Genomic DNA, 27,830 nt, shown 5'->3' with positions numbered 1-27,830 from the left:
AAAGTACTGTTATTGTGTCTAATTATTGAACAAAGGTAGTGTCTAGTAGTAGCGACTGCTGTCTCCAGGTAGAAACAGCAGTGATACACCTGCTGCTGTCAGACCTGCAGGTATCAGGCTGTGATGTTTTCCTTTATAGTGGACAGAAATTATTTTTTTGGAGTGGCACAAATAATTTGTGTGGCATCTTATTGAATGCAGAACAGCTGATTGTTCTGTAAATTGTTTGAAATGGTTATAAAAAAGGGGTAAAAGGTAAATGGCTGCAAAAACTTTGTTGTTTGCAAAACTTTTGCATATGATTTTAAAATTGTCAATTAATATTTGCATGTAAAATTATGAAATGTGATTCATTAAACATGTTTGTGGTTGTTACAGTAAAATATATAACTTTTTCTACTCGGATTTTATGTTTTTGTCTGATTTTAGATCAATTGTGTCAGTACAGTATGTCAAAATGAGAACATGACTGTAAATTCAGACATGTGAGGTTGTGCTGAAAAGAATGATGCCAAACAAGGCAAAGTAAATCATTTGTAAAGGTGAAATATGGAGGTAAAATCAAAAGTAGTTAAAATTGGCCAATTATCCCCTGGAGCCCAGAGGGTTAAACGTTTTTTTTTTTTTAAGTAACGCTATAGTTACTTTTCAAGTAATTAATTACTTTTAGAATCCTGTAACTCAGTTGCTAAGTTACTTATTTGAAGAAGTATCTAGTAACTATAATTAATTACTTTTTCAAAATAACTTGCCAACACTGTTTATAAGGAAGTGAGTCATTCGCAGGATTTGTGGAGCGTTCTGATGGTGAGAGATAGCAAACCACAGATCGTTCTATTGAGAGATATGGAGCCAGAGAGGCAGAGGAGAGGTTCTGTCATGTGGGAGTATTTTCAGTAGATTTTGGTCAGTTTTGGTTGGGTTTGCCAGCTTTGTGTTCTTGTTATTTGTTTTTTTGTGTTTATTTTATCTAAAAATGTAAAAACCTTAAATTGTCAAAAATCTGCTTTTCATAATATAAATATCATGATATAACTTTAGAAAGACTTCCATTTGACTCTTTACATTTAATGTAATAAAAAAATATTTTTAAAGTAATCTTAAATGTTATTCTACAAATGTGCAGCAATTTAATGTGTTTATTCTTTTTAGCTGATAGTCTGTGGAACCCAGGACGACCAGATACCTGCATCTCTACCAGTTTCGGTGCACTCCAGCCTTCTTTTTACAGCACAGTGTTAACTTTATGACCTTTCACAGCACCTCTGGAATCTGGATGGCCGACACCTGACAATCAGGATGAACCGTGTGTTTGGCTGATGTTTGTTTTTCTTTAAGAGTGTTTGTAAAGCACAGCACAGACAGACATGCGAATCGATCAAACTTTTCTACAAAACGTTATACCAGTCCGGGTCAGGAAGGGCGATATAGCACGGACCCGTCAGATGACTACGCCGGATGGAAACATAACCGGAAGCGTCCCAGGGACTTTCCCTTTGACCTTCATCCTGGAACCGACCTTTGACACTTGGATGTTGGCTTAATTTTTACCCAAAGAGAAGTTTGACCCTAACAAAAAAACACGATACTGTGATACTTTGATGTTTTTTTCAAATAATTTGGAGCGAGATTTATGTGACTGTTCATCTAAAATCCAGCAGAGAGTGAAAATACAAGAGCTGCTGCAATCCTCTGCATTAATGATCTCTGTTTCTCTCTTTCTGTGTGTGCATGTGTGTGTGTGCATGTGTGTGTGTGTGCATGTGTGTGTGTGTGTGTGTGTGTGTGCGTGTGTGCTCACAGAGGGGAGGTCACAACAGGAGTTCCCTGAGTTGACACGTATGAAGCATAAAGTCAGTTTGGAGCAGTTGGTAAACACAGAAGTACATCCAATCTTGACTAAATTTCTTGTTTATCTACTTCATGCACATTGCACGCACAAGAATCCAAATCTCTGTATCACAATGATTTCATTAAAGCCTTATTATTTTATGGGGGCAATATCACATATTACCGTAGATCATTAATAGGGAACAAAAAAGAAGGATCACATCGGCAATGTTGCTGCGAGACAGAAGTCTTGACACGTACTTATAACTTAAACCACAAAAAACTCAGTTACAGCTGGTAAGATTTGTGGTATAAACCAGACTATCACAGTCTGCATCTTTACAGGGTTGTTTTCTGCTTTTGTTCACTCCTAGTGTGATTAAAAAACAACAAACACAGAGCCCACTAACTATTAGCCGCTTTCCCCCCTAAACAGTCAGTTGACTGAGAGAAATGCAATCCATTATTGTGAACGCTGAAGGAGATGTGCTCCAAGGTCAAACTTATATTTCCTTAACTTACATCCTATGTTCTGTTTAATTCCGGCATCCCTTCATGGCTTGATGGAAAAAATTGGTTAAACCATTGCTCAACTTATGTCTGAATGATGGCAGATAATTCTGATGAAACTGACCCCGTAAGAACTTTGCAGCTGAGTCGAGGGCTCGTGGAAATAAGGTCAGGAAGTGTCCGGCGTGACTGCGCGTGCGGGCGTCTGACAGACACACTAGTGCAACTCAGAGTGTGAGCAGCAACTCCTGTATACTAAACATAAGAAAAGTAATTTGTAGTGCTTCTCTTTTTTTAAACCGAGATTCCAGGGATCATGCTTATATGGTTTTCTTTTATTCAAAAACAGGTTAGTTTAGCGATCGTGTAACTGTGTCCTTGACCTTTTTACCGGCTTGAGAAGTTGGTTCCCTGGTGCAGATATCTGGGATGGTTCAAACGCCGAGTCTCCAAATGCAAACAAAAGGTTATTTTACACGTTATTTCTTAAATGTGTATAAATGGGATGATGACGATAAAAGTAATAAACAATAAATGTAAATCTGTTTTTTTAACTTTGCAGACTCATTTACCCACTCCAGTGACAGCGATAAAAAAAAAGATCATGACTTTAAAGAGATTATGAACAAAATGCATTACATTTTGTTTTTTGCTACATTAACAACTTTTCCAACTCTGATTCTCTGCAGGACCAACACGGACACCAGTTTAGACTGAAATCCAGTTCCGACGGCACACGCAACATGTTCAAGCTTGCACGGAGGCATCTTTCTTTCAGCTTAACGAGTGAACCGTCAGCTCGTTCAAACACACGTTAAAGTGCGTTTGGCTCGACACCACCGAACAGAGGCAGCAATATAACATAGCTAACATTAACAGTGCAGTGAATCCTGCTTGTGCCGTGATATTCAGGACTGCAAACCGAGCAGCATCACTGACTTTCAGCTTGTTGTGTTTGTGGATATATGACTGACTTTAATTATCCATAAAATCATCACATTCTGTGTAAGATTAAGGTCGACTATTGAACAGCGAATATTTTAAAGGCTTTAAAACCAAGTCAGTACAAACATCACTAATGTCACATAACTTTGCCGACATGTGGCCAACAGTAATGCTTTAATGTTCTTCATTATTAAACATTTGCACATAAATAAGTGACATAGTATTCAGTAAGGCGAGTTTATTTATATAGCACAATTCAACAACAAGGTCATTCAAAGTGCTTTACAGAGACATTAAAAAACAAAAATAAAAAGCATGATTTAAAATTGATTAAAAAGAATTTAAGCTTAAAAGTGTGGATTTGGTGCTTTATTCTATAAAGACACATCTCCTGGATGCACTGGTACGCATCTTCAGTGATGTATCCTAGGGTCATCAGGTGTTTCGGGTCTCTCTCTTTTGGCCACAGCTTGTATGATGTTGGAGACATCCTCATCAAACTTCTGCCACTCGCTCTGGCTGCTGGCTGGGGGCCACTTAATCCGCTGTTGTGGAACTACACTGCTTGGATTGGAAGAGTCCTGTGCATGGAGGGACTGGGCTCTGTGGGGTGCCTCCTGGCCGGGCTCCTCCTGCGTCTCACCAGGTTCAGGACCCGTGCGTTGCACCTCACTCTCCCGCTCCAAACATTTCATTCTAGCCTGATGGACATTTAGGCCACGCTGGTTCTTGCACAGCTTGCCGCAGATACATGTCTTACTCGTAGTCCTTTCCATTGCATTAGTCGTTAACCTTAAGTCCGTCCGATTGGAGACCTCATCCTCCCCCCCCTCTCGGGGTCTCCTGGGGGTATCTTTCTTTAGGGCTTTCCATAGCTTTTTGGGTGCTTTCTCGCGAAAACTGCAGACCGGGATGCTAGCCCACCCTGCCCCTGGAGCCGTCTTTCCGAGCTGTCATCTGTCTCTCCAGTCGTCACCAAACTTTCTTGGTTGTCACCTAGACTCTTCCTAGGCGTCACTGGCTCAGCCAGAGTTTAACTATAAAGACACATCTCCTGGATGCACTGGTACACATCTTCAGTGATGTATCCTAGGGTCATCAGGTGTTTCGGGTCTCACAACATCATACACCCTCGCCCAGGCGACCCAGCCGGGGGTGATCAGGCCCCGACTTGTGTACCAGTAGCTACCCACGGATCAGCCCTCTTAATCCACAGCCACCTTGTGGCTTTCTCTGCCGCTTCACTCACAGCCTGGATGGCCCTCTTCTTGGCTGCCCCAGCCACGCCCAGCCGGCCTAGGACTTTGCAGAGTGATCGTCCTGCAAAGCCCCTACAACCCACTTCTATGGGCTCATAGAAAGTCTTCCAGCCCCTTCCCCTGCACTCTTGCACTAGTTCCTGGTACTTTCCTCGTTTCCTTTCATTAGCCTCCTCAATCCGCTCTTCCCAGGGCACTGTGAGTTCCAGCATGATCAGCTGTTTTGAGGCCTCAGAAATAATTATCAAGTCTGGCCGGAGTGATGTTTTTGCAATGTTCTGAGGGAACTTTAGTTGTTTACCCAGGTCAGCCTGTAGCTGCCAATCAGAGGCTGTCTTGAGAAGGCCAGTTGTCAAATGTGGGCGCACCTGGGGTTTCTCTCCAGCCTTAATAAAAGAGATTGCCTTCCTCGGAGCATGATGATGCTTGCTGGTGCTGATTGCTGAGGCAATCTTTTCAGCAACTACTCTGAGCACCTGGTCGTGCCGCCAACGATACCGACCATCGGCCAGGGCCCTTGGGCAGCCGTAAGCATAAACCTGCTCGGGAGCAGTACTGTACTGTACTGTACTTCCTCAGGAGGCTGAGGTCTTTTAACATCTGCAGGAAGCTCCTGAGGATGTTTTACCAGTCGGTGGTTGCTGGAGTACTTTTCTATGCTGTGGTGTGCTGGGGGAGCAGCACAGCAAGGACTCATCCAGGCTGGAGAAACTGATCAGGAAGGCTAGCTCTGTGGTCGGCATGAAGCTGGACACTCTGGTGACAGTGGCAGAGAAAAGGACATTAAAGAAACTGATGGACATTATGGACAATGCCAGGCATCCTCAGCACACGGCCATAAACAATCAGAAGAGTCTGTTCAGTGACAGGTTGCTTCTCCCAAAGACAAGAACTAACAGACTTAAAAACTCCTTTGTCCCACACGCCATCAAACTTTTTAACTCCTCTCTGGAGGGGAGAGGGAGGGGAAACAGGAGGACAAAGGTGGGGGGAACAACTAAGCTGTAGTGCCTCTTCACCTCACTGTGCAATACCTTTTGTGCAATACTTTTGTAAATAGTCAACGGTGCAATAGACTCAATACTTGAAATGTGCAATTCATTTGTATTTTTATTTTTATTCCTATTTATTCTATTTATCCCCTTCGTATATTTTATTTATATTGTCTCTGTATTTATATATATGTGTGTGTGTATAACTCTGTAACTTCTGTCGGTGCTGTGCTTTTTTGGAAATCGAATTTCCCAGAGGAACCCACCCGAGGGATTAATAAAGTTCTATCTTATCTTATCTTATCTTATCTCTTACTTTATGTAAACAGGATTAGATCGCAGCCATGCAGGTATGTCCGCTTCATTTATACGAAAGCAACAGCGATATTCCACCACTGTTTCACCATAAATAAATAACATCAATGTAACTAAAGATAATGCAGCACTTGATCCTTTTATTGATTTCACACAGATACATACAGGTCATTTCCTAAAAAAGGGAAATGTACTATTAACATTCTATTACGTGTATGTGATTATTACAGATGTAATTCATATTTCAGAGTAGTAATTGTAAATCACTCCGTGTAATCAAGATGAGAGACCACGGCTATAAAAGCGAAGGTGGATTTGGGAAGCCTGTCGCAGCCATGTCCTGTCCGTATACGCAACCAACCCATTGAGGAAGGTGCAAGATTGATAAGGAGAGTCCTCAGAATTCAGCGTATATTGCGGGACAGACAGGATCCTTCAGCTCAGCGTGACAGTGTGCTCATTGAGAGATATCGATATTCCCGTGAGGGTATTATTTACCTAACCAACTTGTTGACAAGGGGGTGCAGGACCACCACCTGTCTTTTTTTGCTCTGCCCTTTTCTTGGTTGCTGTTATGAACAAACTAACAGACTATTACAGGGTCTCTTTCCAAGAGACGAAAAGCAATATAAGAGATAAATATTACCATTCTGTAGAATACTCCTGTATTTCACTTTTATTTGTTCGCATGTTCTAGTGGGTCCTGTTCTGGCTCTAATGTGTAAGGGGATATAATATAACATATTATAATATAATGTAATATAATATTGGATAATATAGTGTAATATAATAAATCTACCCTACCGCCTACTGGTGTTGGCCAGAGGGGCCGATGGCGCGATATGGCAGCCTGGCTTCTGTCAGTCTGCCCCAGGGCAGCTGTGGCTACAACCGTAGCTGCTTCCACCAGTGTGTGAATGTGAGAGTGACTGAATAGTGGCATTGTAAAGCGCTTTGGGTGCCTTGGAAAGCGCTATATAAATCCAATCTATTATTATTATTATTATTATTATTAAATCACCTACGAGTTTAATTTGTCAGCAACTTTCTGCCAGGCCTCTCTCCTTGCTTTTGCAGCCTTTGCAGTGTTCCCTTGCGTTTTAATTAAACTCTGAAACTCCTGAAATCCCTCAATCAAGAGTTCTTGCTCTGCTGCCGAACAATACTGAGCGCGCTCCTTCGACATTTTCGCTGACCACTCAGCGGGTTGCCGATCAATGTTTCTACTATCGATGCGTAGCCCCTTTTACGACACCCAGTGATGTCACATTACTGCGTCCAGCTGTACTAATCGTCAACGGCAGGTGTGTTCGGGGAACCGGATTAGCGAGCTCACGGTTAGCGCGATGGTTTGGTCTTGGATGTGTCATTTGATCTTGGATGTAGTGAGCGACGTACGAAGAACGGGCCCCTGGACAGAGAAAAAAGGACAAAACTGACTCAGTAAAACGACAGAAAATAAGATCCCATGTAAATCTGTATTATGTAGAAGTTCAGCCCAGCAACCAGTTCAGTTCAACACAAGTTTAAATGATTCTATCTGAACTCTGTGGAGCCTGATCTCAAGCTTTTTGAGTCTGACACTGAAACCAGAGGATCTTTCTGTCTCTTCAGATTCACTGTGATCCAGTGATGGGAGTGATTTCAGCCCTGAGTGATCACGCTGATGTTTGCACAGAGCAGACAATGAGGTGAATGTTTGGGCACATTGGTAACAGTGAAACAGTTTATTAGTAACGTGGGATCGTTTGTGTGTGGAGTATGAACTGAGATTCCTGAAGCTCTTGTCACACTGGTCACAGCTGTAGTTTCCTTCCATGTGTGTACGTTCATGAGAGTTACGACCATTTGACTGTGAGAAGCTTTTGTCACAGTGTCTGCACTTGTATGGTTTCTCTCCTGTGTGGACTCGTTTGTGTCTTTTAAGCTCCCTTGCAGTGGTGAAGGATGACCCACACTGATCACAGAGGTGCTTTTTAACCCCACTGTGAATCAGTTCATGTTGTTTTAACTCAGTTGGTGTGGTGAAGCTTCTCCCACATTCTTTGCAGTATTTCAGTTTGTCTCCAGTGTGTCTACGTTGATGTCTTTTTAGGGTGGCTTGCTGACTGAAAGTTTTTCCACAAAGGTCACAACGAAAGTCTTTCCCACCACCACAGTGATGACAGGGTTGAGAACTGGATCCATCTGTGTCGCTCTGCTTCTAAACAAAGACACAAAGACAGTGTAAGTCAGTCCTTCAACATTTTTATCCTGAACGTCGCCTGAAATAAAGAGCATCTCTGCAGACGTCCAATTACATTTGACTGTTTCAGTTAACACACTCAGTTTACTGGGCTGCAATAACTACAATACTACCACCATAATACTACAGTAATACTAAAATCACAACTGACATGAAAATCTGAATAATCACTCAGAGCTGCTTTTCCATGCAGTAGAATTGCTAACATGCTAACACAGTTTAATGAGCAGAGTTGTTCCAAACAGTCAGGCTAAAATGACAAGATAACAATATAAATACATACCTCACAGTAACTGCACTTGTAGAGTCTCTTTCTGGTGTGGATCTGTTGGTGTCGTCTCAGGTCATGTGGAGATTTAAAAGTCTTCTCACACAGGTCACATTTATAAGGTCTCTCCTCAGTGTGGGTAAACATGTGTTGTTTTAACTGTGCATCTGTTGTAAACTCTTTGCCACACTGTTCACAGCAGTACACATCATGTCTGGTGTGAATGCGTAGGTGTATATTTCTGTGCTCTTGCCGGCTGAAAGTTTTTCCACAGATGTCACAGCTGTATGCCTTAATTCCAGAGTGGGTAACTAGATGCTTCTGTAAGCTCCTACTGTGAGTAAAAGCTCTGCCACACTGATCACAGCTGTACGCTTTAACTCCACTGTGGATGAGTTGGTGTTGTTTTAGGGAATCCTTCCAGGAAAAAGACTTTCCACACAAGTCACAGCTGAACGGTCTCTCTCCAGTGTGGATGACCTGATGCTGTTTTAGATTAGCCTTCAAAGTAAAATCCTTCCCACACTCGTCACAGGTGTGTTTTTTCTCTCCCTTTCTTCTGTGAGGTTTGTCGGCCTCCTGAGAGCGCTGACTTCTCGCTCCATGTTGGTCCTGCAGTGACAGAGATACAAACAGAGGCAGTGAGTGAAATGCAGTCGTGGAACAAACTCAACCTTCAAACTCCCTCCATTAACACTAGTTTTAAACCTGAAGGTGGAGTGTGGCACCAAACACCTTAAAGGTCTCTTATCCCCACCTGCTGGTAGTTCTAACACATTACATCCAACCTGCTGTTAAAAATAATTCATGACTGTTCAAACACTAAAATCATGCCCATTCCTGCTGATTGCACGCGCACATGCACACACACTTTTATATTATTTTATAATATAAAAATGTGTGCGTTTCCTATTACATATTTCTTTAATTTTTATAGATTTATACATAATTATTCAGTGATATTAAATCGTATTTTTGTTTATTCAAAAAGAACCCCATTAGCTTCCACAACAGATGTTGCTCATCTTCCGTCAAATACTATCACATAAAATATTATACAATAAAGTGGATTCAAAATATCAACATGATTTGGCTCTTACATCCACAGTGAAGTTTCACAATTGTTAAAATATAAGCAATCAATAATAACAATAATAATAATATCAATAACATTCAGGCACATTACACAAATTTCAAAAACAAATCATCTCTTACAATATTTACAACAACTAAAAGCTCAAAAACGGATCCCAACAAATTGGCGCTTTCGCGAGTACGTTTGCTGATAGTAACACCATGTGATTCAGCTAATAACACAGGGATTTCATCATTTGTGAAGCCAGGCTGAAAACACTCAGCAATCTGTGCATTCACGACTGGATGTAATACCGGTAGCTTAGCTGTAGCATTTGTAGCTGAGGGCTTCAGCTTCCGGGTAATGAGGAAATGACGAGGAAATTACTGATTGGCAGCGCTAACTCGAAATTTCGAGTTAATAAATCGAAATTTCGGGTTAATACACTCAACAAAAATATAAATGCAACACCTTTGTTACTGCTCCCATTCCCCATGGGATGGACGTAGAGACCTAAAATTCATTCCAGATACACAATATAACCATCCCTCCCAAACAGTGGTCACAAATCAGTCCAAATGTGTGGTAGTGGGCACATCTGCTATATTGAGATAATCCATCCCACCTCACAGGTGTGCCACATCAGGATGCTGATCTGACATCATGAGTAGTGCACAGGTGTACCTCAGACTGCCCACAACAAAAGGCCACCCTGGAATGTGCAGTTTTGTCTCACAGCAAAATGCCACAGATGCCACAAGCAATGAGGGAGCATGCAATTGGCATGCTGACAGCAGGAATGTCAACCAGATCTTTCGCCCGTGCATTGAATGTTCATTTCTCAACCATAAGCCGTCTCCACAGGCGTTTCAGAGAATATGGCAGCACATCCAACCGGCCTCACAACCGCAGACCTCATGTAACCACACCAGCCCAGGACCTCCACATCCAGCAGGTTCACCTCCAAGATCGTCTGAGACCAGCCACCCAGACAGCTGCTGGAACAATTGGTTTGGACAACCAAACAATTTCTGCACAAACTGTCAGAAACCGTCTCAGGGACGCTCAACTGCATGCCCGTCGTCCTCATCGGGGTCTTGACCTGACTCCAGCTCGTCGCCGTAACAGACTTGTGTGGGCAAATGCTCACATTCGATGGCGTCTGGCACGTTGGAGAGGTGTGCGCTTCACGGATGAATCATGGTTCACATTGTTCAGGGCAGATGGCAGCTGAGAATGTCCCAGTTCTTGCATGGCCAGCATACTCACCGGACATGTCACCCATTGAGCATGTTCGGGATGTGCTTGACCGGCGTATACAACAGCGTGTACCAGTTCCCACGAATATCCAACAACCTCGCACAGCCATTGAAGTGGAGTGGACCAACATTCCACAGGCCACAATTGACAGACTCCATGCGACGATGTGTTGCACTGCATGAGGCAAATGGTGGTCACACCAGATACTGACCGGTTCTGGGTCCCCAGACCCCCAATAGCGCAAAAAACTGCACATTCCAGGGTGGCCTTTTGTTGTGGGCAGTCTGAGGTACACCTGTGCACTACTCATGATGTCAGATCAGCATCCTGATGTGGCACACCTGTGAGGTGGGATGGATTATCTCAATATAGCAGATGTGCCCACTACCACACATTTGGACTGATTTGTGACCACTGTTTGGGAGGGATGGTTATATTGTGTATCTGGAATGAATTTTAGGTCTCTACGTCCATCCCATGGGGAATGGGAGCAGTAACAAAGGTGTTGCGTTTATATTTTTGTTGAGTGTATGTCGAAATTTCAAGTTAATATGTCGAAATTTCGAGAAATTAACTCGAAATTTTGAGTTATGGATCCTTTTTTTTTTTTTTTTTTTTTTTTTTAGTGGCGGAAACGGGCTTCCATAGTTAAGTGTTCATTGAAGTTCTGAATAGTTTGAATAATTCTCTAATGTTATAAGGCAATTTATTCCACTTAAACGTTGCTCTAAAAGTTACTTTTAACTCGAGCATTTACTAAATTGCAGTTTGTTGAAAACTGTGTAATATGATTATGTATTTCATCTGGATACTGCAGCTGAGCAGAAATAAATGTGGTGTGTTTAACAGAATTGCTTTCTTTATAAATACAAGTAGGGCTGCTCAATTAATCGCATTTTAATCACAATTACGATCTGGGCTTTCAGCGATCATTAAAAATGACTGAGCCGATTATTAGCACCTCCCTCGTGCTTTACTCTCGCGCTGCTCCGTGTGGCAAATCGAGCGCACTTCTCTGCATTTCGAACAGACGTCACAACAATTAAGAGGACCGAGGGAAGCTCGGAAAGTTAAGCAGAGCTTATTTGGAAAGAAGAGTGACTGCCGTTGGTTGAAAAGAGAGGTAAAAAAAATAAAACTTCAGTGGTGTGGAAACATTATGGGTTCGCGGAGTCAGACGTGGATCAAGTAGACAGTGTGTAAACTTTGCTACGGTGTCGTAGCTGCACCACAGAGCAACACTGCAAAGTTCACTAAACATAGATGTTTACATTTTTCATTTATTTTTTATATTGCAAACATTTGCGCTGTTATCAGTATTTGCACACTATTTTATATTATTTTTTTAAAGTCATTATTCAATACATTGTTATTGTTAACCCTTTAAAGCCGGTCAGAGCAGCACGCTCCGTTTTGCGTAACTATTTTTAAATCCCTGTAGAACCTGAACCGCGTAAGCTAGCGCAATAATTTTTTTTGCATATGAAACCGGAGGAGTTGTACTTACATCTTATGCCATCAGCTTGTCCTCTGTCACGGTTTCCTTCCACATATAGCTTTGCAAAAATTGCATAAAAAGCACTTGCAGGAACAAAAACATAATATTCCAGAAACACGCTTTGCCGATCCAATCAGCTGTTCATAACACTTCCCACATTGAACAAGACGTCAACGCGAACTATCGCATGTACGTCATTTCCTGCCCGAAACAGGAAGTGACGTCATTTTCGCGGAAAATGAAGTTTTTTACTTGTAGGCCTTAAAAGCCAATACTGATGTTTTTATAAGTCATGTTTAACTCTATACTTTTCTGAATAGTTGCTGGGATGCTTAAAACTCGAATTGCACTGCTTTAAATAGTTTATTTTGATGCACAAGCTGTTTTCTTTGCAAATAGACTACTTGCACTAGGGCATGTGACGTATTTCCGTTTCCAAATAGTACCGCTTGTGCGTTTCCGGTACGTTTGCTTATCTATCGGTAGCTATGCTAATGTCGCTTCAGAATGAGTATAAAAAGGAAAGTATTTAAAACAGAACATTTTCAAAAACAGGAGAAGAAATACTCCGAGCATTGCTGTGTCCCACTTTGATCAGCTTCAGCCAAATTTAATGGCATACTAAGTTTTCATGCCTTTCCGACCCATTCCGACTTGAGAAGACAATGGCCGGTAAACATACGCCGGGATCATTTCACGATCACCTCTCACACCAGGGTCTGCTGCAGACACTTTGCCAGTGATCAACTCATAGAGCCAACAACCCTCGATGGTCGAAGGAGGCTTATTAAAGGTGCTGTACCAACACTTTTTGAGTGGAATGGCTATAAAGTTGAACCACCGCGGCGTAGTGTTTGGGAGAGAACGGAGCGACGCCCTGAACTAGTTCCTCCTGACGATCAAGAAGAGCAAAGTCTTACAAGAGATCATGACTACTGCTCAGTCCCTGAGCCGTCTGCATTGGACATATCTGCATCAGCTGCAGAAGACCTGTCCAAAGACGTGGAGACTCTGAGGAAGGAAATACAGGAGTTACGTGTCCAGCGAGAATTTGGGTTACAGCGTTTTGCTGGCTCCGACACTGACATCCGATTCTATACCAGGTACACCTAAGTTCTATTCAAGCTAACTGTTTAAAATATACCAAGGTCACCATCAGTTAAATTTCGAAAGTTTTTCCAGTCTTAATGAAAACAAAATAGATATTTACTTTTCATCTCTAATCTGTATGCTGGTTCGGTTAGTGACAAGGAACTATTCAAACAATCAGGCATTGCTGAGAAGTTGACTGAAGACATGGCAGTGATGGTAGATAAGGGCTTCCTAATCACTGATTGTTGTAAATGCAAAGTGTACTGCCCACCTTTTCTATCTAAGCAGAAGCAGATGCCAGCATACCAGGTTAAGGAGACGCAGGCCATAGCCAGACTCAGGGTACATGTGGAGCGAGTCATTAGGAGGATCAAACAGAACAAACTTTTTGATAGCATCATTACCATGTCACATGTTTATAATATCAACCAACTGTTTGCAGTGGCATGTATGCTGTCAAATTACCAGAACACAGCATTAGTTAAAAAATGGGTTAAGTGAGACAAGATGGATTTTTCCCAAGACACCAGTGCCAGTAACTTATGGAAAATGACCTGCAGCTGAGGCCACTACAGTTGCATTTCTTCCTTCTCAGCTGACAATACTTGATTACAGAACTGGTACTTGAGTGCTGATAGTTGAGTTTCAGTTATTGATAATTCAAATTCATTGCAAATGTTTAATGTTAATAATACTGTTTAATTATATTACTATATTACTATTCAGATTCAACAAAACTGTTTATCAAAATTATAAAGTAAATCACTAAATCGTTTTAAAATCATAAGTGACATTGAGCTTTTGGAACATCAAAAATACCATTTGTCATTTTCTACAGTTCAGTTGTGTTATTGTCTAAATGTATATCAGTATGCTAGGCATGGAGTTTTAAATACTTACCATGTAAATAAGTTCTGCACAAATTCAACGTTTTAATGTGTGTTTTTAAAAATTAAATTGATGCCATTGCTTAAATAACAGTTTATTGATGTCACATAAAAGTAACATGTAACAACAAAAGAATTCATGAAATATATTGAAAATAAAACATCAGTTATTTTGTTCCAGCCAGCCTGAAGGATCTGTTTTTCTTTTTGCTATGTTTTCACTGTTCATTTTTTCAAACACAGGTATCTTGGCATATATATGTAAAAAAAGAAATAGTCTGCCTTTTCTCTGATTGCATTGTGCACATCTGTATCCATGTATATTCTTTGCACTAGGTAGTCCTCTTGTGCCCACACAACAAAGTCACACCACTGCATCCCACTGATGAGCAGTTGTCCTTGCACTTGCCAGTAATATGCGTGGCTCTTTTTTAGTTTAGGGGTACCACATTCCATCTGCACATATTTGCAGTCAATAAAGTTTTGTACATTGGGACATTTGAATTCGACGAAGCCAAACTGGGGGTATTCATTGGGGTCAAAAACAACACCATCAGGAGATGCAGCAAGCAATGGGGTGAATGACCAGACCACAGGGTGAGTAGTTAACATTCATTAGCCTACTATACTCTGCTGCTATTGCAGGCTCCATCTCAGTTCCTCTCCTCATGTCTGCTGTCTGCCTTGTTCCCTTCAATATACGCTCTGCTAGTGACTCGGCCGAGCTCTGGCCTCTGACGTGACACACCTCCCGAAACCTAGAGGCAGTCACTCTGGGCCTGCGGAGCTGATGCCACTCAGACGAAGAGCTTTGCTCACGTGTAGCTTCCTCTATTTTGTGAGCCATTTCCAGAGTTACAGACAAGCTTTTCAGATGCAGAAGCTCTTCTTCTGAGCACACAAACACACAATCTGATGGCAAGATGTCATACCCCTCCAGAGGCAAGTGCGGTGTTGGTGGTGCATCGCGGTGTAGTGTGATGTACCGGGTTGTCAAAACCGGCTGCTGATATGACAGAACACTGCCCTCCTGCACCAGCCCAAAGGCACTTTCCACAAGGGGCTTGTCAGGTCTCATGTTCATTGTGGTCACAAGTGGCCTGTCCTCAATATTAAATTTTGCATATGCCTCCGTTATTCTGAACAAGCAGGGATCTGGTAACGGACCCACCATGCCTCTGTAGAAGCCACTCCTAAAGAAAACATCAATGACAATAATGTAAAGGAGAAGGTTATTATACTGAACAACAACTAAACTAAAAACTAAAAGGTGTAAAACAGTGGTGCATAAGTTAGAGACTGGGATGTATATGTACATGACTGAGTTAGCCGTCTTCAGAAAGTGTAATGTTGTATGTAAATTAATACCTATTCTGACACATGTATGTATGAAAAAAATAGCAACATACATTTGTAACACGTGAAACCAAATTTTACAAATGTAATTACCGTACTCCAGTCTGGGCCATCCTATTTGGTACCGGCTTAGTGAAGACCATGGAGTTGATGGGTCCTGGCTTCACACCCTAACAGAAGACACATTTACTATGGATGGTGTTGCTGTTCATATGTAAACATGGACTAATTCAAAAACTTTAACCTCATTTAAATTACCACTGTCCGTGGCTTGTGCCATTGCTGTTCAGATTCCGTGCAGCTATGCACAGGGGGGACAACCGGCACTCTGAGTTGTGAGTAGTGTGCTGTTTGGAAGAGCAGTGCCACTGTGTGATTGCACATAACAGCGCCTGCCACACAGGAGCACTGGCTATGTGTCAGTATCACCGGCGATGAATCCAGAAGCTTAATCTAAGAAGAAAGAACGAAAATTAAAAATGTAACATCTTCATGGAAGAGCCGAACAGGAACATAGTTCAGTGTTATGGTTACGCACCCTCCTGAATGCTTAGTGTTTCCTTCTCTTCCTATTAAAACAACTTAACCATGCTTGATAACTGTAATAACTTAGATTGTGTATATTTGCAGTATTAACTTGTTGTCAAATGTTTCTGATCACCCAAACACACGTTGATTTAACTATCTGACTAGTCAAATTAGGAGTGATAAAGCAGGGAGACAAGGAAAACATTCAAGTTGATGGGCCTTTAGGAATGAACTTAACTAATGCTTAAATGAACTGAACCCCACTGAACGGGGATTAACAACTTTGCACAGCTTCCTGCCTACACTTAGTCTGTGTGGTGCCTCACTCTTCCTCATTGACCTGTAGCACAGGGCTCTCACACCGACCTCCCCTGACAACCTGTCTTTATTGGACACTGAATAAAGATACAAGTACCATTAGCATTATTTCTGTATTACTCATTTCAGCATGTCTTAAACATATATATTTTACACTTAGCAAGAGTAGCATTAGGTAGTTAACTACCTCCATAGTTAGCCAACTACCTAACGCCATTATAACAGTGTCTAACTACAAAAGTGACATTAGTTAAGAAAACCTCAACTATAGTTTAGGACGACATAAAACACCGTTTAAGAAAACATGTAATGTAGAGAACTGACATCAAATGAAGGACATAGCGGAGTAACGTAGTGTTTGCATTTGACGTTAGCTAGCGTTTCTTTGTCGGTTAATTTACGTTTTCTTACCTTCGTAGTTGTGTATATATGATGCAGCATATAACTTAAATCCTTTATCTAATTTGCTGGCGGGGGTAGTCGTCACTCTGCAAATCCGATGAACATCGGTGATGTTCAATTTTGGGAGCTCTTGTAGGCAGCGAGTGTAGAACGTCGCCATGGTTTAACCGCACCGGAAGCACTGGGGCAGGACTACATAGAACGCGGAAGTGTTAGTGCAAGTAGTCCATTTGCATCATAGGATTGTTTTTGTTTTTCCTGCAGTATATAAAAATTGCTGTATCTCCAAAATAAAACTATGAAGACACTCAAAATAAATTTCCTGTTGTAAACTATTTTTTGCAACTTTTTTGTATTTAAAGTTTTGAGGGATAAGCTTCTTAAATTTCTCCAAGTAGAAATATATGTAACAAAACAAAAACGATTTTCAATTTTATTTGTAGTTTATTGCACTTTTTTGCAATTAATGTAGTTACTATGGACTTAATGCATACATGTTATTAAAATATGGGCTATAACAGTTGTATTGATGTATAGCAACTTGAAATGCTCCCACAAATGGCACTACAACATGTAAAAAAAAAAAAAAAAAGCTCTGGCGGACTTGGTTCTATGGTAGGTCTTCAAGGGTTAAATAAATATCGTCAAATAATCGAGATCTCAATTTCAGTGAAAATAATCGTGATTATCATTTTTGCCATAATCGAGCAGCCCTAAATACAAGTAAGCCATAGAATATTTTAGTCTGTACAGGAAGCCAAGAAAGTTGATTATGCATTTTATCAATATTATTATAGCATGAACATCTTAACACTAATCTGGACGCCTTATTCTGGACTAACAGAAGTCTGTTAAGATCTGTCTTATTAGCTGCTGACCAAATGATTGAACAATACTCCAGATGAGACATTACTAGTGTATTAATGACATCTTTCATAATTGAAGAACTGATACACAAAGAGCATTTCATAGCCATAGCTATGCCAAGGTGGAATCATTGGCATACCCAAGATTAAGTCAAGACATATTGCAGATCGTCAGTGAAAACTGAATAGAGAAGTGGAGCGAGGCAGCTGCCTTGGGGTAAACCGCAGTTCATAACTGAGAAATAACCATTACAATAAACCTTCTGCTATCTTCTGTCCAAATAACTTTTTTTTCCAGCACAAAGCAGCTGGTGAAAATCCATAACATTTTAGTTTATCAATCAAAAGATCAAAATTTATCAAATCAAATGCAAGAAAAATGTCTGATTGTAACCTAAGGGGTTTTTTTACATTAAGAAAAAGGCACCAAACATCAAACCAAATTAAGCCTAAACAGTAACACATGAAAGTAGAGCAGGTCGATATGACCAAAAATATTTATCACGATATACATTTGAAAATTTGCGATAACAATATAACTGACGATATAATTGATGCAAGACAAAATACTTTACAACTCCACAACTTTATTAGTGCAAAAAAAAACCCCATCAATGTATTTGCACTTAAACAAGTATGGGCTCAAAATGTGGTCATAAATATTTTGTACTTGTAAAAAAGATTTGTGTGTGCGTAAAAAAGATTTGTGTGTGCGTAAAAAAGATTTGTGTGTGCGTAAAAAAGATTTGTGTGCGGACTTAGAAAAAAAAACCCTGCAAGTTACAAGTGCGGATTTTGACCCTATTTTTCTTCCTTTCATCTGATTGTTACATTTGTGATTGACATGACATTGACCAATCAGATGAAAGGAAGAAAAATAGGGTCAAAATCCGCACTTGTAACTTGCAGGGTTTTTTTTTCTAAGTCCGCACACAAATCTTTTTTACGCACACACAAATCTTTTTTACGCACACACAAATCTTTTTTACGCACACACAAATCTTTTTTACAAGTACAAAATATTTATGACCACATTTTGAGCCCATACTTGTTTAAGTGCAAATACATTGATGGGTTTTTTTTTTGCACTAATAAAGTTGTGGAGTTGTAAAGTATTTTGTCTTGCATCAATTATATCGTCAGTTATATTGTTATCGCAAATTTTCAAATGTATATCGTGATAAATATTTTTGGTCATATTGCCCTGCTCTGTCTGTCACCTTCTGTGTTGAGCTCATTGTTTTCTCTGTAGTGGCTGAGCTGAGTCCAAGTAGCTGAAAATGTTCCTCTGCTGCTCCGTCAGACTCTTCTCCTCCTGCTGATCAGCTGGGACACAAAGCAGATCTTTGTTAGGCTCCACACTGCACTGAAGAGTCAAAGTGTCTCATATGTTCATCTGACAACAAAAAACAAAAGAATTTTGCTTCCCCAAGTGGGCAAACAGACACAAAAGGTTTGAGCACCGATACCAAATTTAGCAGTATGGCAGACCAGTAGCAGGAGAGACTGAGGCCTGTTATTAGAATCAAATGCCCAGTGGGCCGACACACCGATTTGCAACGATACGACTCTTGGTGGCACTGTCACTTGGTGTTCGCTCGCTCTGCGGTAGAGTATCACTTCCTGTTCCTGCTCAAACACAGTGGTGTTTCTGAGTAGCTTATTTGCTTAGCAATTTAATTAACAACTTTTAAATACATTCTTTTTCATAGTATAATCTTCACGTGCTTCATCCGAAGCACACTTTCTGTGTACTCACTACCTAATTTATAGCCAAAGTATTCACTCACTTTCTCTGTACTGTTTCGCTAGCTTAGCTCGTAGCCGACTCGTTAGCACCATGGCTACTTCACCTGTCCCTCCTGCACTTTCTTGCTCATTGTGTCAGATGTTTAGTTACTCCTCGGCCTCCTTTAGCAGTAATGATATCTGTAACAAATGTAGCATATTTGCAGCGCTGGAGGCCAGGATTACTGAATTGGAGACTCAGGAGGCTTCGCACCCTTCATTCACCCATAGCTAGCCAGGCCCCTGTAGCTGGTGCAGCCGAAGATAGCGTAGGCCCCGCTAGCTGTTCCCCGGCAGACCCCAAGCAGCTGGGGAAAGAGGGCGGCTGGGTGACGGTGAGGAGGAAGCATAGTCCTAAACAGAAGCTCCAGGTACACCACCAACCCGTTCATGTGTCTAACCGTTTTTCCCCACTCGGCGACACACCCGCCGGGGGTTGAACTCTGGTAATTGGTGATTCTGTTCTCAGACATGTGAAGCTAGAGACACCAGCAACCATAGTCAATTGTCTTCCAGGGGCCAGAGCAGGCGACATTGAAGGAAATTTAAAACTGCTGGCTAAGGGTAAACATAAATTCAGTAAGATCATAATTCACATCAGCAGTAATGACACCCGGTTACACCAATCGGAGGTCACTAAAATCAATATTGAATCGGTGTGCAACTTTGCCAAAACAATGTCGGACTCTGTAGTTTTCTCTGGTCCCCTCCCCAATCAGACCAGGAGTGACATGTTTAGCCACATGTTCTCCTTAAATTGCTGGCTGTCTGAGTGGTGTCCCAGAAATGATGTGGGCTTCATAGATAATTGGCAAACCTTCTGGAGGAAACCTGATCTTGTTAGGAGAGACGGCATCCATCCCACTTTGGATGGAGCAGCTCTCATTTCTAGAAATATGGACAAATTTATTAAACCCCCCAAAATATGACTATCCAGAGTTGGGACCAGGAAGCAGAGTTGCAGTCTTACACGCCTCCCTGCAACTTCTCTCCTCCTGCTACCCCCCCAAAAACCCATCTCCATAGAGACTGTGTCAGCTTCCAAAAAGACAAAAACAAACTAAAAACCAGCAACAAACAACTTAAACATAAACAATCACAAAGAAAGAACAATACAGTATCCACCTCTGAACCAAAGAGTAAAACAGTGAAATGTGGATTATTAAATATTAGGTCTCTCTCCTCCAAGTCTCTGTTAGTACATGACTTAATAATTGATCAACAAATTGATTTACTCTGCCTTACAGAAACCTGGTTGCAGCAGGATGATTATGTTAGTTTAAATGAATCAACACCCCCGAGTCATTCTAACTACCAGAAATCTCGAAGCACAGGCCGAGGGGGCGGTGTGGCAGCAATTTTTCACACTAGCCTATTAATTAATGAAAGACCAAGACAGACTTTTAATTCATTTGAAAGCCTGATGCTTAACATTCTCCACCCCAGCTGTAAAACCAGTCTTACTTGTTATCATCTATCGTCCACCTGGGCCTTACACAGAGTTTGTCTGACTTCTCAGACTTTACATCTAATTTAGTTCTGAGCTCAGATAAAAATAATTATTGTGGGTGATTTTAACATCCATGTAGATGCTAAAAATTACAGCCTCAGCATGGCATTTAATCTGTTATTAGACTCAATTGGCTTCTCTCAAAATGTAAAAGAAGCCACCCACCACTTTAATCACACTCTAGATCTTGTTTAAACATATGGCATAGAAACTGAACATTTAACAGTGTTTCCTGAAAACCCTCTCCTGTCTGATCATTTCCTGATAACATTTACATTTACAATAATTGATTAGACAGCGGTGGAGAGTAGACTTTATCAAAGTAGATGTCTTTCTGAAAGCGCTGTAACTAAGTTTAAGAATATAATCCACCCACTGTTATCATCTTCAATGCCCTGTACCAACATAGAGCAGAGCAGCTATCTGAACGCTACCCCCAACAGAGGTCGATTAACTGCAGGAATGTCTTAAAGACATAAAGACCTGGATGGCCGCTAACTTTCTGCTTCTTAATTCAGATAAAACTGAGGTTATTGTACTCGGCCCTGAAAAGCTTAGAAATATGGTATCTAACCAGATTCTTACTCTGGATGGCATTACCTTGGCCTCCAGTAACGCTGTGAGGAACCTTGGAGTCATTTTTGACCAGGACATGTCCTTCAATGCACATATTAAACAAATATGCAAGACTGCGTTCTTCCATTTGCGCAACATCTCTAAAATTAGAAATATCCTGTCTCAGAGTGACGCTGAAAAACTAGTTCATGCATTTATTACTTCCAGGCTGAACGACTGTAATTCATTATTATCAGGATGTCCAAAAAACTCACTGAAAAGCCTTCAGCTACAGAACAATGGAGATTTCCGTTATATGGTAACGCCTGCAACTCACGTGACGCCCAGAATTGTACAATACGGATGCTCGAGAGCGCGCGTGTGATGCAAGTATGTGTAGAGTGTTGAGCGCGTGATCAGTGTTGAGAAAAACAACTCACGAAACTTGACCTTTCTTTACTCGTGGCTCACTTGCACTTCTAATCTATTCGTTTGCACACTTACACACCCAGCAGCTGTTTCCTGTTTTGCTACACTCTGGAGAGCCTCGCCTTTAACGGTCTCCTCTCACAGAGAGCAACAGAAAACTTCATTCAGAAAACTTCGAAAAACTCGAGATTGACTGAACTCAGTTCAAAGTTACCTTGACACTAACCTGTAGATGTGAGAGGTAGCGATGGTCCGCTTGAAGCTGACGCTCCGGTGCGTGTGTCAGAAAGATTAACTGCTTCAGAAGCACTGTGTCGAGGCTTGATTCGTTTGGCCAGAGTCACGTGATTAGTGACGTCTGAAGCTTCATTTAGAACGTACTTTTTTACTGAACTTTATTGAAACACAATAAGTATACAACATACAAACACATGAAGTTTAAGAAAGAACAGAACATGAACATACAAAACCAGGGGTAAAAAAAATAATTATATGAGTACGTGCAAAAATCAACATATATAAATATTGCTCCTTTTTGTTGGTTGAGTCTGATATTGATTGTATGTACAATTCCATATCCTTATAAAAAAGCAGAAATATGGTGTTTTATTAATAAACTTACATTTATGGATAGAACATTTAGCTAAACGTATTAAGAAATGTATTATAAAAAACATTTATCATTCTTCCTGGTGAACTTAAAGAAACAGAATAAAAACATTTTCCCATCATTAAGAAAACTCCCTTAAAATATGGACAATAACAAAACTGCTAAATTCTTCCAGAATCTCTGTGTAGAGGAACAGTACCAAAAAAGATGTGCTACAGTTTCTGGATGATGCCCACAGAAAGTTCAATTAGTATTTATGTCTCTTTTAAATGTTACCATATAGTGACTGGCTGGGTAACATTTATGAAGAATTTTATATGAGATTTCCTTCACCTTGTTTACAATTAGATATTTATGGGCTCATCCTGACTGTCTTCCAGGTGATATCTGGAACATGTTGGTTCCAGTAAGATATTATATATATGGGAGAGACACGATATCTTCTTGGAATAAACTACGTATTCTCTTATTGCTGTTACCAAGTTCCTGTGAAAAGCAGATTTTTCCCACTGCTGACTCAGCTGGATCAGGGAGAGTGACTGAGGTAGATATTGAACTGTCAGTGTTTTTATATAACATTAAAGTACCTGAGGGTATGGCACCAAGCACCATTGAGAATTCCCAAACACTTACGGGAAATTATATAGTGTAAGGGATTCATTGTAAGTAAGTCGTACTCCCTCTTTATTAACCAGCTGAGCCACCACTAGGATCCCATTTTGGACCCAAGTTTCCAGGAAAAGTGATAATAAAAGAAATAAAATATCTCTGTTGTTCCAGGTGAGTTATATGTGTGGTGAGAAGTTGTGTTTATAAATGAGGGTCCACGCTAAGAGGACCTGCTTATGGTTTTTCCATATAAAATTAAAGAGCATGCGGTCGATGTCTTTACTAATTTTCTTATCCAGATGTAAGGAGAGAGCAGCATATGCCAGTCGGGATATCCCTTCAGCTTTAGTAATTAAAACTCTACCTTTCAGAGATAAATCCCTTTGCAGCCACTGGTTGAACTTTTTTTTGTGTTTCTTTTGTCAAGAAAAACATGTTATTTTACTGTCACTGTGTTATCATTTACATGCACTGTCATTATTTCATCATTACTTCATTAGTCTGTATTACTTATCATCAGCTTATCATCAGTTTATCATGTATCATTTATCAGTTATTTCAGAGCACACAGAATAAAACACATTCTAGAAAGCACCAGCTTGGCTGCAGGTCCAGGCAGGCCCAGGTCAGATAAGGATAGTCAACTCTCTTTGGCCTGAACCCACAATTTCACAAAACTACACACTCTACACACTATTGGTTAGGTTCCCAGGAAACATGAGTGGAAACATCTGGTATTAATTCTGGGAAAGTCTTGTTGTTCTGAACATAGAGGAGGTCTGGGAATTGTCCTGACGTCATTAAAGGCTATAAAGCTTTCTGTAAAGAGCAGAAAGGAGAAGACGAAAGATCAAGGCTTCCCCGCACACTGTACGTGTACTGTGTGTGTGTAATAAAACACTTTTTGAACACCTCCGAGGACTCTGTCTGCGCTCCCTGCGGAGGGAGATGGAGCCTGATGTTTTGCAGTGTCTATTTTCACCATTTATAGGTGTTTTAATAAAATATTTTGTGTTGACCCACTCTGGACTTTCAGTCGTAGGTCTCTTCCTCAAAATTCGAACCGCGACACTTTGTATAATCGGAGTGAAGTTTGATGAGCATCTTGACTTTTGGTCTTGGGATATTAACAGTCCTGGGTATGTGACTTCTTTTTTAACAGAAATGTTACAGATAGCATTTGCAGTGCAGCCTTTAATTGCTAGTAATTCACATTTTTTAGATTTAGACATAAACCAGATGCCTCAGAGAAATCACTAATAACACTAAGGGCTGGACGGATTTGATTTGCATTCTTCAAGAAGAGTGTGGTGTCATCAGCTTGCTGGCTGATGATGAGCTCCTTATCAGCTATGGTGATTCCTTGTATAACAGGTCAAATCTCGGGGTGGAGCCGTTAGTCATTTTAATTGAGCTATTGCCATTTGTGTACAAGGTTTTGAAGCTTTACAGAAAAATGCTAAATTTTTCCAAAGAGTGGAAAATAAATGGATGTTCAATTGTATCAAAAGCCTTTTAAAAATCCAGGAAGAGAATGAAGCTATTGTCAGATACCAAATCAGAGTAATCAAGTAGATCTAAAACCAGTCTAATGTCATTAGAAATGTATCTATTTCTTATAAAGCCTGATTGTGTCTCATCGATAATTGTATCCAAGACCTCTTTAATTCTGTTAGTAAGTACTAAAGCCATAATCTCATAGTCATTATTGAGCAGACAGACGGGTCTCCAACTATCAATAAGAAGTAAGTCTTTGTTTGGCTTTGGAATAAGTGTTATGAGACCCTGAGTAAGAGTAGGAGGGAGGGTGTTATTCTCTATACTTTCTATGAAAACCTGCAGTAAGAACGGAGCCAGGAGATTAGAAAATGATTTATAAAACTCTGCAGTTGAACCATCTGTGCCAGGAGATTTGTTGGCCTGAAGTGCAGAAATAGAATTACAAACTTCCTCCACAGTCAGAGGGCTGTCACAGAGACTTCTATCTTCCACAACAATAGTTTTTAGGTTTTTAATATTATTGAGAAACAGTGTTGAGACATCCTCATTATAGTTTGAGTTGTACAGTTTAGTATAGAATTTGGCACAGAAATGTGAAATTTCTCTAGGATTGTCAAAGACAGTGCCATTAATATTTAGTTGATTTTGGATCTGTATTTTTCAAGCCTGAAAAAGCAGAATTTTGTTCTCCCTCCTCCAGCCACCTCTTCCTGGATCTTACAAAAGCACCCTCAGCCTTGCATCGACAAACTGTTGCATATGATTTTAAAATTGTCAATTAATATTTGCATGTAAAATTATGAAATGTGATTCATTAAACATGTTTGTGGTGGTTACAGTAAAATATATAACTTTTTCTACTCGGATTTTATGTTTTTGTCTGATTTTAGATCAATTGTGTCAGTACAGTATGTCAAAATGAGAACATGACTGTAAATTCAGACATGTGAGGTTGTGCTGAAAAGAATGATGCCAAACAAGGCAAAGTAAATCGTTTGTAAAGGTGAAATATGGAGGTAAAATCAAAAGTAGTTAAAAATGGCCAATTATCCCCTGGAGCCCAGAGGGTTAAACGTTTTTTTAAAGTAACGCTATAGTTACTTTTCAAGTAATTCATTACTTTCAGAATCTTGTAACTCAGTTACTAACTAAGTGACTTATTTGAAGAAGTATCTAGTAACTATAATTAATTACTTTTTCAAAATAACTTGCCAACACTGTTTATAAGGAAGTGAGTCATTCGCAGGATTTGTGGAGTGTTCTGATGGTGAGAGATAGCAAACCACAGATCGTTCTATTGAGAGATATGGAGCCAGAGAGGCAGAGGAGAGGTTCTGTCGTGTGGGAGTATTTTCAGTAGATTTTGGTCAGTTTTGGTTGGGTTTGCCAGTTTTGTGTTCTTGTTATTTGTTTTTTTGTGTTTATTTTATCTAAAAATGTAAAAACCTTAAATTGTCAAAAATCTGCTTTTCATAATATAAATATCATGATATAACTTTAGAAAGACTTCCATTTGACTGTTTACATTTAATGTAATAAAAAAATATTTTTAAAGTAATCTTAAATGTTATTCTACAAATGTGCAGCAATTTAATGTGTTTATTCTTTTTAGCTTATAGTCTGTGGAACCCAGGACGACCAGATACCTGCATCTCTACCAGTTTCTGTGCACTCCAGCCTTCTTTTTACAGCACAGTGTTAACTTTATGACCTTTCACAGCACCTCTGGAATCTGGATGGCCGACACCTGACAATCAGGATGAACCGTGTGTTTGGCTGATGTTTGTTTTTCTTTAAGAGTGTTTGTAAAGCATAGCACAGACAGACATGCGAATCGATCAAACTTTTCTACAAAACGTTATACCAGTCCGGGTCAGGAAGGGCGATATAGCACGGACCCGTCAGATGACTACGCCGGATGGAAACATAACCGGAAGCGTCCCAGGGACTTTCCCTTTGACCTTCATCCTGGAACCGACCTTTGACACTTGGATGTTGGCTTAATTTTTACCCAAAGAGAAGTTTGACCCTAACAAAAAAACACGATACTGTGATACTTTGATGTTTTTTTCAAATAATTTGGAGCGAGATTTATGTGACTGTTCATCTAAAATCCAGCAGAGAGTGAAAATACAAGAGCTGCTGCAATCCTCTGCATTAATGATCTCTGTTTCTCTCTTTCTGTGTGTGCATGTGTGTGTGTGCATGTGTGTGTGTGTGCATGTGTGTGTGTGCGTGCGTGTGTGCGTGTGTGCGTGTGTGCTCACAGAGGGGAGGTCACAACAGGAGTTCCCTGAGTTGACACGTATGAAGCATAAAGTCAGTTTGGAGCAGTTGGTAAACACAGAAGTACATCCAATCTTGACTAAATTTCTTGTTTATCTACTTCATGCACATTGCACGCACAAGAATCCAAATCTCTGTATCACAATGATTTCATTAAAGCCTTATTATTTTATGGGGGCAATATCACATATTACCGTAGATCATTAATAGGGAACAAAAAAGAAGGATCACATCGGCAATGTTGCTGCGAGACAGAAGTCTTGACACGTACTTATAACTTAAACCACAAAAAACTCAGTTACAGCTGGTAAGATTTGTGGTATAAACCAGACTATCACAGTCTGCATCTTTACAGGGTTGTTTTCTGCTTTTGTTCACTCCTAGTGTGATTAAAAAACAACAAACACAGAGCCCACTAACTATTAGCCGCTTTCCCCCCTAAACAGTCAGTTGACTGAGAGAAATGCAATCCATTATTGTGAACGCTGAAGGAGATGTGCTCCAAGGTCAAACTTATATTTCCTTAACTTACATCCTATGTTCTGTTTAATTCCGGCATCCCTTCATGGCTTGATGGAAAAAATTGGTTAAACCATTGCTCAACTTATGTCTGAATGATGGCAGATAATTCTGATGAAACTGACCCCGTAAGAACTTTGCAGCTGAGTCGAGGGCTCGTGGAAATAAGGTCAGGAAGTGTCCGGCGTGACTGCGCGTGCGGGCGTCTGACAGACACACTAGTGCAACTCAGAGTGTGAGCAGCAACTCCTGTATACTAAACATAAGAAAAGTAATTTGTAGTGCTTCTCTTTTTTTAAACCGAGATTCCAGGGATCATGCTTATATGGTTTTCTTTTATTCAAAAACAGGTTAGTTTAGCGATCGTGTAACTGTGTC

The 27,830-nt window shown here is 40.4% G+C and overlaps 1 protein-coding gene across 3 annotated transcripts; it reads right to left on the bottom strand.

Moving 5' to 3' along the window:
- Positions 1-9,007: 9,007 nt before the first annotated feature.
- LOC147322313 (uncharacterized) lies at positions 9,008-22,254 on the bottom strand. 3 transcript variants are annotated; one of them, XM_086306899.1, is made up of 7 exons: positions 21,545-21,942; positions 18,867-18,972; positions 16,790-16,972; positions 16,364-16,455; positions 15,791-15,985; positions 15,626-15,702; positions 9,008-15,369 (listed from the first exon to the last, which is right to left on the bottom strand). In XM_086306899.1, the coding sequence occupies exons 3-7, from the start codon at positions 16,938-16,940 to the stop codon at positions 14,730-14,732; spliced, it is 1,155 nt and encodes a 384-aa protein (XP_086163025.1). In that variant the 5' UTR covers positions 16,941-16,972; positions 18,867-18,972; positions 21,545-21,942; the 3' UTR covers positions 9,008-14,729. The 3 variants fall into 3 exon arrangements, with proteins under 3 accessions (XP_086163025.1, XP_086163026.1, XP_086163024.1); XM_086306900.1 differs by lacking the exons at positions 16,364-16,455; positions 21,545-21,942 and adding an exon at positions 22,155-22,254; XM_086306898.1 differs by lacking the exons at positions 18,867-18,972; positions 21,545-21,942 and having other exon boundaries at positions 16,790-18,210.
- Positions 22,255-27,830: the final 5,576 nt, after the last annotated feature.

The sequence above is a fragment of the Aulonocara sp. 'chitande type north' Nkhata Bay genome, linkage group LG9 (genome assembly GCF_057382095.1).
Source record: "Aulonocara sp. 'chitande type north' Nkhata Bay isolate Kocher_YH1m ecotype deep benthic linkage group LG9, A_spYH_male_GT1.1, whole genome shotgun sequence".
In the NCBI taxonomy this organism is placed as follows: Eukaryota; Metazoa; Chordata; class Actinopteri; order Cichliformes; family Cichlidae; genus Aulonocara; species Aulonocara sp. 'chitande type north' Nkhata Bay.
This window is presented reverse-complemented; position numbering and strand designations above follow the sequence as displayed.